At 35.5% G+C, this 11,254-nt stretch overlaps 1 protein-coding gene and 1 long non-coding RNA gene across 2 annotated transcripts in view; one reads left to right on the forward strand and one right to left on the reverse strand.

Moving 5' to 3' along the window:
* Positions 1–1,344: 1,344 nt before the first annotated feature.
* On the reverse strand, positions 1,345–5,207 carry LOC144969296 (serine/threonine-protein kinase Sgk2-like). The gene is made up of 3 exons (XM_078908406.1): positions 5,034–5,207; positions 2,742–3,080; positions 1,345–1,569 (listed from the first exon to the last, which is right to left on the reverse strand). Exons 1-3 carry the CDS (start codon positions 5,205–5,207, stop codon positions 1,345–1,347), a joined length of 738 nt encoding a protein of 245 aa, XP_078764532.1.
* A 1,297-nt stretch (positions 5,208–6,504) lies between these two features.
* The window catches only part of LOC144969297 (uncharacterized), a 5,282-nt gene continuing 532 nt past the window's right edge, over positions 6,505–11,254 (forward strand). The window contains exons 1-2 of the long non-coding RNA XR_013644747.1: positions 6,505–6,693; positions 7,780–7,869. This is a non-coding gene — a long non-coding RNA (uncharacterized LOC144969297). The remainder of the gene's footprint in view (positions 6,694–7,779; positions 7,870–11,254) is intronic.

Here is an 11,254-nt window from a genome sequence, read left to right on the forward strand (position 1 = left end):
AAATGGGCCGGACATGTTAAGCAACGAGAGAGAGAGAGAGAGAGAGAGAGAGAGAGAGAGAGAGAGAGAGAGAGGGAGTACGTGGGAAGGAGAGTATTGGCTATACAATTAGCGGGGAAAAGGTAAAAGGGACGCCCAAACTAGATGGATGGATAGGGCAAATGACGATATGAAAGAACTGGTCCTGGAGGAAGATCGTGTTATGAATCTGTCTGAATGGAGATGTGGCATTCATTATGGTGGCGGTGGTGAGTAGGAGGAGGAGGAGGAGGAGGAGGAAGAAGAAGATGAAGAAGAAGATAAGCAGTAGAAGAAGTGACGAGTTAAGAGGCGGTAGGAGGCAGATAGCATGATCGTAGTAATGCAAGAGAACAAGATACAGTTTGACAATGTTAACGTTAAATGTTGCATGGCACACACACAGAAACACACAAACACACATACTCATACACACTCACAGAGAGGATGAGAGAGAGAGAGAGAGAGAGAGAGAGAGAGGAGAAAACCGACGGATATAGAGGAAGAGAAAGAGAGAGAGAGATAGAGACAGAGAGAAAGAGAGAGAGAGAGGGAGAGAGAGAGAGAATATGAAGGTAATGAGATGGAGCTAGGTAGACGTGGAACGGAAAGAGGAGGTGATGGATGGAAAGGCTGAGGAGGACGAAAAGAAGGAAAAATACTGATAAAGAAGAAAAGGTGGAGGAGGAAAAATTAGAGGGGTAGTTAGAGAAAGGAAAGCATGATATTTAGGCGATGATGATGACAATGATGATGATGATGATGACGACGACGACGACGATGATGGTGATGATGATGATGATGATGATGATGATGATGATGATGATGATGATGATCATGATGATGATGATGATGATGATGATGATCATGATCATGATCATGATGATGATGATGATGGTGGTATACTCATCTTTGATTTCAGTTCTTGACTGGTCAGGTCTCTAGATCTCAGGAAAGTACCTATCTGTAAAACATCTGAAAAAGGACATTGATTAAATATGAATCTCAGTTCATTATGGACCATTGGTATGATAATGATGATGATAACGTAAAATAATAATAATAATCATAATAACAATAATAATAATAATCCTAATAAATAATAATAATAATAATAATAATAATAAATAATAAAAATAATAATAATAATAATAATAATAATAATAATAATAATAATAATAATAATTAATTAATAATAATAATAATAATAATAATAATAATTAATAATATAATAATAAATAATAATAATAATAATAATAATAATAATAATATAATAATAATAATAATGATGGTGATAATAATGATGATAACAATTACCACTGACCATTACAGGCTGTTATTCATGTCCACAAAGGCGAGAGCGCAATTTAATTCACGACAATTCCATCTATGACAAGAATCCTGATGAAGCAGATTCTCTAGAATGGTCTTGTGTAATAGTGGAATGTAGAACTCTGTTTTAATGCGTATCAGGTAGTCCAAGGGATTTGGGGTTCCAACCTGACGGAATAGCATGTTCCACAAGACTACACCCAAAGAGTAAGCGTCACACTGGGGGACAGAAGTAGAAAAGATCATGAGGATGTGCGGCTATGTGGTCTAGTGGTATGACACTCGATTTCGGATCGGAATGTCTTAGGTTCGAATCTCGCTCGGTGCATAGTTGAGTCCTTGGAAAAGTCTATTTACTCACATTCTCTCGCCATACTCAGGTGTAAAATGAGTACCTGTCCGTTACAGCGTCGGAAAAAAATTGTAATATTGCCTAACTGGTGTCATGTCTCGTTCTACATGCTAAGTTTTGCTATTGGTCAGGGACTCTTTGTAAAGTACCTTGAGCACGTTAGTGGATATTGCCCTTTATAAAAGCTCAAGTTTTTTTAAAATGTCATCTGAAGGATTAAACACATTTTTTTCTTGTGACTTCGACAAAGTAATTCCCACTCTTTGTGATCGTATTTCATTTTCTAGCTAAACTAATATCAAAATGAAATCTTCATAATTACCACGTCCATTTTTGTTGACGTATTTGATACAAATCACTTGTAAAACACCTTATTAAAAAAGTAGTCCTTGAGAGCCATAAGGCTCATGGAGCCGGAATTTATCTCGGATTCTATAGCGTGAAACGGACAAAAGCAATTGCTTGCTACTCTTTCGATGCAGCGCTAGTCTATCGCACAATACTTACCGCCAGATCTAATAGACCCAGCTACCCATTTACTGCTGGGTTGACAGAGGGGTCGGTAAAACAATTCGACTGCACCCGGGATCGATCTTGGTCCCTTTGCGTGTGAGACGAGTGTTCTACCAACTGAGCTATTGGACCCCCAAACACCTTAGTGCATTAACATAATGTTTTGTACCACGTCTGTCTGTCACTGACGACTGTCGTGTTCTTATTCAAACATGAGTCAACCTGAATATTGCCTTGCTTTTTATCAAGATGGGTCACGGCACTATCTGAGCCTTGCCGCTGCAAATACTTTTAATACTGATCTAAACGTTACTTCGTATTTCAGTGATCTATTAACTAAAAAGATCGGAGCTTTTATACAGAGCAATATCCACTAAACGTGCTCAAAGCGCTTCACAATGGGTTTCCGACCAACAGCAACATGTAGCATGTAGAAGGAAACATGAGCCTTGCCGTAGCAAATACTATTAATACTGATCTAAACGTAACCTCGTATTTCAGAGAAATATAAAGAAAGACACTTTACCTTATATAAATTGATTGTTTTCTGTCCGGGATCCCCTAACTCGGGTGCCATGTAGCCCCGGGTACCACATATCGGTAGGTCAGAGTTGGGTTTGGATGAGACGCCACAGGCCAGGCCAAAGTCTGTAAGAATGACATTGCCGTCATCCGAGATCAGTATGTTGTCTGGTTTGATATCTCTGTGTACAAGATGACGTTTGTGCAGGTAGAGGATGGCACTGGTCAGTTGCATCAGGTATTTGTCTGTGAGATTCATGGTCATTGAAGTCAGGCGAGTCTTGAGAGTTCCCCTCTTGTAGTAAGGCATACACAGGACGTACTCCTCTGGACATTCAAACGCCTGGAGACAGGAGGGAAAAGAAATGATACATTTTAAAATAAGAGTTTTTATATAGCGCTATATCCACACAAATTCTCAATGCGTTTCACAAGGGGTCCCAGGCCAACAGCAACGCTTAACATGAAGGATTAGACATGGCGCCTGTTAGGCGATATTACATTTTTTTTAGGTCAGAACAACTCTGGTATTCATTTTAACCATAAGTACAGTGAGAGAATGTGAGTGAAGAGTCTTCCCCAAAGACTCAACTATGCGCCGAGCGAGGCTCGAATCCGGGACCTTCCGATCAAAGGAGATGTCTTACCACAGACCAAAATGACAGCACACAAGTCATAAGCAGAATCATTTTAGAATAAGAATACGTGTTTCCAAAACAGTAAATTAGATAATGAAATGGATTTGAATGAACAAATTGATTAAAAGTGTAGAATGAGTTGATGATAGCTAGACTTTGAATCATCCTTAGATCGCCTTAATGATAGAAGTTGATGGAACTTTTGCAAACGCGAAGTGAAATCCTAGATAGATTGAAAATAACGCTGGCCATTGCTAGAAAACGATAATGGATGGACTAGAAGATGAAGAAGGTAGAGAGAAGATAGAAGAAGAAGAAGATAGAAGATAGAGAATAGATGCAGAAGATTATAAAGAATAAGTTTAATATTCATTTTTTAAGAAACGATTATAGATAATTAGATATGAAGAGTGTAATAGAACGAGACAGATAATAATATATAGATATATAATAATATTATATGGAGAGAGAGAGAGGAGGGATGAGGATAGGATAGATATATAGCAAAGTAGATAATGATAGAATAGATAATAATTGATATATATAATAGATAATAATATAATAATATAATAGAAATAATAAAAGTAGATAATGTAGAATACATACTATAATATATAACATAGATAATAATAAGATAATAAATAACATACACACAACACACATACACATACACACAAAGAGAATACATACAGAAAGAAAGAAGCAATAATGAGAGAGAAAAGATACAGAAACATAATAAATACATGAGACATACAAGTGCATAAACATTATTATAAAATAATTTAATATATTCATTTTCATAAATGAATACATATATACATACATATACATAATCCATCCATACACATAACTACTTCATACATAGATACATACAGATACATAATACTAATAATATATATAATAATACATACTAATACATACTATACATATCATACATACTACATATAAATAAAATAATACGATAATAATACATACAACATAATAATACAATAGATAATACTAATACATATACTATACATACATACTATATATATACATACATACATACTAATACATCATAATAATATCATATACATACATACATACATACATAACATAATACATACATACATACATACATACATACATACATACATACATACATACATACATTACATACATACAATAATACATACATACATACATACATACATACATAATACATACATACATACATACATACAATACATACATACATACATACATACATACATACATACATACATACATACATACATACATACATACATACATCATACATACATACATTACATACATACATACATACATACATACATGCATAATACATACATACATACATACATACGTACATACATACATACATACATACATACATACATACATACATACATACATACATACATACATACATACATACATACATACATACATACATGGATATAGATAGATAAACAGATAGAGAGAAATAGACAGAGAGATAGATATATAAATAGACAGACAGGTAGATAGATAGATAGATAGATAGATAGATAGATAGATAGATAGATAGATAGATAGATAGATAGATAGATAGATAGATAGATAGATAGATAGATAGATAGATAGATAGATAGAGAAGACATAGAGAAATGTCTTACCTCAATATTCCCCATGATGTGTTCGTGTTTAACAGCCTGGAGAATGGCAAGCTCCTTTTGACACATCGTATAGTTTTTCCTTCCATTGTCTGGGGTTTTCTTGGAAAACGTCTTCACAGCTTTCAACGGCTGGTTGCTGGCACCACTTGCTTTGGCCAGTACCACTTGACCCATCATACCTCTTCCTAAGACACGGTCATGTGTGTAACCGTAATATGTAAAAAGGTCTTGTGGACAAGAATAATATATCGCCTTCAATAATGCCATCTCAAGATTCTGGAATAACTACTTTCCTGTATTTCACTCGGAACAAATGCAAAGTAGAACTATTTTCACCACTGATGTGTTTGGAATGAGCACAGGAATATTATAATCGCTGTAGGATACCAAAATGTTTGAACGTATCTGTGTCTGATTTCCTTTAACTATTTTAAAGAGTATCTATCAATCCAAATCTGTAGAAAACCACAATCGAAAACGACAACAGGAATAATTACGATCATGCGTTTAGGGTTGATTTTTTTCAACTGAAGACAAATTTTGCTATTTCAGTTCTCCAACGTTTAGACTCCTCCCATTTCTCAGAGACGACCAATTAGGGACGTGTGTTTATTCACGTGACAGCTCAGCAGAGTCCAACATCGTGTCCATACCTGGCGATTGATCTTACCTATCGGCAACGTCCACTGTCGGTCACTTCAAGGGTTGTTGACATTGCTTTGTCTACTTAAGACAATGACAATTGTTACTGGACAGACTGTTTCGCTGGTTTGTTTTTTTACTCCCGTGGATTGCATAAACATGACATCAATTCGTCGCCCTTTTGTCGGGTGGATATCACAATGGATGAATTAGAAACCAAGATTCTTTGATCGTGAGTTTTATTCAAATAGGTTTTCTACAATAGAGTCTTGTTTTCATTTTCGGCATCTATGTTAATAAATCTCTTTCTAGTCTATCTCTCTCTCTCTCTCTCTCTCTCTCTCTCTCTCTCTCTCTCTCTAATATATATATATATATATATATATATATATATATATATATATATGAACGAGTGGTTAAGGCATTGCACTGTGACAAGGAAGGTCCCGCTTCAGGTACTTTCGTTTTGTTTTTCATTGGCCAAGATTATTAATTCCCAATTTGCTCTCTTGGACAACATGGGTGATTCCTGTTGACATCAGACATATCGTTTAATAGATTATCTATATTCCTTCACTGAATGCCTAGGCGACGATATCTTATGATGTTGTAGCGGAAGGGCATGATCTAAACGTCAAATGCGTCATCATTTTATAGTTAACCTCTACAGTTATCACCTTCATTATCATCAAGGTCATCGTAATCACCAATCCATCTATGATAGCACTATCATTAGCGATTTTTCAACCATCCCATCACCACAATCATCATCATCATCATCAGAATCATCATCATCATCATCATCATCAGAATCATCATCATTATCATCATCAACATCATCTTGGTCACCAACAGGCAAGGCAGTTCATGTCGCAGTGACAGCTTTTCCAGGGACGGCAGCGGTAAAAGGGGGCGTAGTAAAGCCATGTCCATCATGCAGACACCCACCCAAGACCTGGCCTTCCAACATCTGGCAGAACAGATCAAGTCTATGCAAGAAATGATCGACACCCGTTTGGTGAGTTCAAAAGAAACGTAGTCATTTAGAATGATATGGCTCATGATGATGGGTTTTATCTCGAATTAAAAGCATTAAACAGACATACTTTATTATACTTCTATGCATTGCATCAGGATGGTGTAAACAGAGGAATCATAAACGCCAATCCATTGATTGTACCCAAAGCATTTCTATTCCATTTTTTGTCACTGACATCATTTGAATAGTCACAAATGTCAACCAAATTCTTCTATTGATTTATCAAACATATTTTATTCTCTCTTTTGTCGCAGACATCCTTAGAAGAGTCATATAAGTCAACTAATAGACTATGAATTGTACCAAAACATATTGTATTCTCCCTTATGTAGCAGACATCCTTAGAACAGTTAATTACACCAACTAAAAGACTATGATTTGTACCAAAACATGTTGTATTCTCTCTTTTATAGCAGATATCCTTAGAACAGTCATATATGCCGACTAATAGACTATTTATTGTAGCAAAACACATTCTATTTTCCCTTATGTAGCAGACATCATTAGAACAGTAATATACGCCAACCAATAGACTATTAATTGTACCAAAACATATTGTATTCTCTCTTTGGTCGCAGACATTCTTAGACGAGTCAAATACGTTAACTAATAGATTATTTATTGTACAAAAACACATTGTATTCTCTCTTTTGTCGCAAACATCCTCAGAAGAGTCATATACGTCAACTAAAAGACTATGATTTGTACCAAAACATATTTGTCGTTGTGGTTTTATTTTTGTTGGAGACGGGAGAGGCAGTTGGAGAAGTAAAAATTTGTGGTTGATTATTGTGGACGTTTTTGTGTGCATTTTGTTTTTCTGTTGTCTCGTGGCCGTATATGATTGAACCAGTCGGAGGAAGCAAGTGAGGGTAATACGTTGGATAGGAGCAGCCAGGTCAGTCCATTTATTAGTCATTATTTAACAGCAATATTGTATTCTCTCTTTTGTCGCATATATCCTTGGAACAGTCATACACGTTACCCAGATGACTCATAAACTTCAACATTTTGACTATATTAAATATCGTTACCTGAAACATTCTATTTTCTCTTTCGTTCCAGACATCCATAGAGGAGTCGTATGCCTCAACCAGCCACAGACTGGACAGATTAGCAGCATCAAACGAAGTCCTCACCCGTATGTTTAAAAAGGTAAGTTTCAGTTGACCTAACAATCGGGAAACTCGATATAAATGCCATTTATTGTCATTAACGTTTTACATAAAACTGATTCCTAGTTGATGTGTAGTCTTTGATAGCCATTAGGCCAATGGAGCCGGAGTTATTCCGTTTTCCATAGCGTGAAAAGGACAATAGCAATGGATTGCTACCCTTTGGTTAAGATCTAACAGACCCAGCTACCCAATCACTGCTGGGTGGACAGTGATTAGATGTGTAGGGGCATTTAAATAATATTATTATCAATTCTCATCCTATTTCATGATGACATCGAATTTGTGAAATAAATTACATTTTAGGTTTAAAGATTAAATTACATTAATCTTGCCCTTAAAAAAGAATGTTGATGGAGAGAAAGATAACATGTGTAAATTTGAGTCATACATAAGAGAACGACACAAAACAAATGACGTTTCGGCCTTTAGCCTTTTTCAAGCAAATACGTGTTTGCTTGAAAAAGGCCAAATTCCGAAACGTCATTTGTTTTATGGTGTTCCCTTATATATGAGTCAAATTTACAAAGTTATATTTCTCTCCGTCTTATTGGTTCATTTGGTTCGCTCCGTCCGAGGTTTGAAAGTCTTTGCTAAGACTAGAGTCATTTAAATCGAACAATATTTGAAGGAAGAGTTTTCTGGCCAAATTTTTAAATATTTGTTTTTCAATAGTACGACAGATTTTATTATTAAACGCTTCTCGAAAATCATTACAAATTGTAGTAAGGATTTATTGTTCTCAACAGTCATTATGAAATACTTCTCATACAAGCATAAAAGTGTATCCAGAGGAGAAAAATATTATAAATCTGATCACATTTTGACCTATTTACAATCTGATCCCATGACATGTGAAGAAATTCTAGCCTGCATGAAGAATAAAAATTACCGATTTTCTTTGTTTAGAACCAAACTGCTGGGTTCTGGGAGGACGTGACATCAGACTATTGAATCCTATTGACATAAAAGTGATACAGAACTTAATAATACATCAACGTATGTGGAAGTTGACTAACTGAAATGCGTCTTTCAAGTAATGTAGGATGTATTATACCATTTATTTCCTCAATCGGAGAAGAGGATATACGTTTTTCAAGTGTCACCAAAACTGGTTTGCCCACTTCTTGTTTCGCAGACTCGGATTTATTCATTTAATATCATCTGATTCCATATCTTACCTATGATAAATGCCAATGGTGTAATACCATAATGTGGACTCCTCATAGATTGATAATCTGTGAACGTATCAAGTGCAATTTTAACATTAGTTTGTAGGATACATTTAAACCAACATCTTAACACGATCAGAGCGCAGTCTTTGGAAACTCATAGCCTGACATTGATAAAAAGAATAACTATGCTAATCCTTGAACAAGACAGAGGAGGACACCTATGTGTTACGATTTTGATTGATAGCTATCGTTGGTCTTTATTCCCCTGTTAAATATACACAGTGATATAATACTTAGAAAAGTGATGCGTAGGTCCATTTTACTATGTATCATTCTTATTTTGAATTAATCCATTCATGCAAGTTTTACTTTTGATAATATCTGTGATAAGAGGTTATATGATTATTGTTATAAGTTATAGTTTATTTATTAGAGATGAAATAAGGACTCTGGCATGTGACAAAGAATAGACATGGTCAATGGGGATGATCTATATTACCTTTCCGTGTGCTCGAGGTCATTGGTCAGATTAGAAATTATGCTCAACGTGACCCACATAGTGAAAAGTGTTCTCAGCTTTCAAAATATCTAACACCATATTAGTCATTTTCTTCAGCTTGACTCATTGGTATATTTACAATTTTCAAAACAAAGCAGCGAGTTCATATTTATATAAATATCCAGTCGTTAGACGGTAACATATCATGTGATCAATGACTCGGTTGGACGAAAACATGAATATAGATCGCCGCCATTAATCAGTATATGATATGTTTCCAACGACAGAGATAAAATTACTCGTATAGAGCCATTTGGCCTATGTGGCCGGAGTTTATCCCGGTTTATATAACGTGGAAAAGACACTAGCAATTGCTTGCTTAAATTGGACGCCAGTTTATCACAAAGTACTTTCTAACGGACCTTAGAGACCCAACTTGCCAATCACTGCTGGGTAAACCGGAGATTTGAGGGGGGTGTTATGAAAAATATTGACTTTATCCAGAATTGATCTAGGTCAGTTTGCGTGTGAAGTAAGTACTCTACCTACAGAGATGTCGGCTCTTCTTTTCCAAGGAGAATAAATGTGAGAAATGTGAATCTGAGAAATCCCGGGAAGATGCGGCAAGCATCGATTTGAGATAGAAGCCAAAATCGAAGATAAAGTGTTTCCCATAGCAACTAATTTTACTCAGAAAAAAAATAATAAATTGGGTTCTAATAGACATAGAAAGAACATTTAAAGTAGTAAATTATCAGAAAGAAACGGTCTACACCAATACATATAGTTTATGAAATTTGCGCATCTTTCCGGGTTTTGTCAGCCAGCCACACTAATAAATAGTAATAAATAAATCGATTGTCAGAAATGTATGTGGACATTTCCATTTCATCTCAAAATTCATAAACCAACTGAAGGTACGCACTGCAGTACTCTGGAAAACCCCATATTTGAATATTTGGCCAGAAAACTCGTCCTTCAAATATCGATCGCTTTAAATGACTCTCGTCTTGGAAAAAAAAACTCTTAAAACCGGGACTTCGGCGAAGTCACGGGTTTAAGAGTGTTTTTGGCAGTATTGAATGTAATTTTTCTCCTTTTATTCCCCCCCCCCCCCGCTCGAATGGTAGCCAACATAAAGGATAGGCACTCAGAAAAGAATAATCATATTAAGGGGAATACACTGGTTATGTCCCTTCATCCAGATTACCTGCTACATAATCCATATCGATCAGAAGACGGTTAAGAGTGAACCTACAGATATTTTGTCAGAATTGCAAAAAAATAAAAAGCCCCTACGAAGGCGACAAAAAACTTTGTTGCAATTAAAGGGCACCTTTTTTTTAAAGTCATGTTAAAGGGTTTAAAATTTAAATTTGGAAATTTTTTTAGTCTTTTCTGTTTGGGAAATTCCCGGGGAGATCTCAAATTAAGGGGTAAAAGATTTTTTCTTTATGAAGATTTAATTGGATTTCTCCGAGGTTTTTTTTTTTTTTCTCATGTTTAGTATATGAGGAAAAATTAAAAGAATTTGAAGGTTTTAAAAAGGGAAATGAAGAATGGTCAATAAAGATCCAGAAGATAGAATTTAAATGTTTGGGAAAATGGGTTAAGGGGGCGGGTAGAAGGGGGTACCCCGGGGGGAAAAAATTTGCGGGGGAAAGAGGAAAAAGAAAAAAGCCCCCAAAACG

The sequence above is a fragment of the Berghia stephanieae genome, chromosome 3, assembly GCF_034508935.2.
Source record: "Berghia stephanieae isolate SIO BIC M18660-M18661 chromosome 3, UCSD_Bste_1.3, whole genome shotgun sequence".
NCBI lineage: Eukaryota > Metazoa > Mollusca > Gastropoda > Nudibranchia > Aeolidiidae > Berghia > Berghia stephanieae.

Excerpts from the sequence above, each read along its gene's own strand:
- LOC144969296 (XM_078908406.1), bottom strand. The coding sequence starts at position 5,207 with ATGGGTCAAGTGGTACTGGCCAAAGCAAGTGGTGCCAGCAACCAGCCG. Across the intron at positions 3,081-5,033 it reads ACATCATGGGGAATATTGAG|GCGTTTGAATGTCCAGAGGA; the intron begins GTAAGACATTTC and ends TCCTGTCTCCAG. Across the intron at positions 1,570-2,741 it reads AAACAATCAATTTATATAAG|TGTGACGCTTACTCTTTGGG; the intron begins GTAAAGTGTCTT and ends TCTGTCCCCCAG.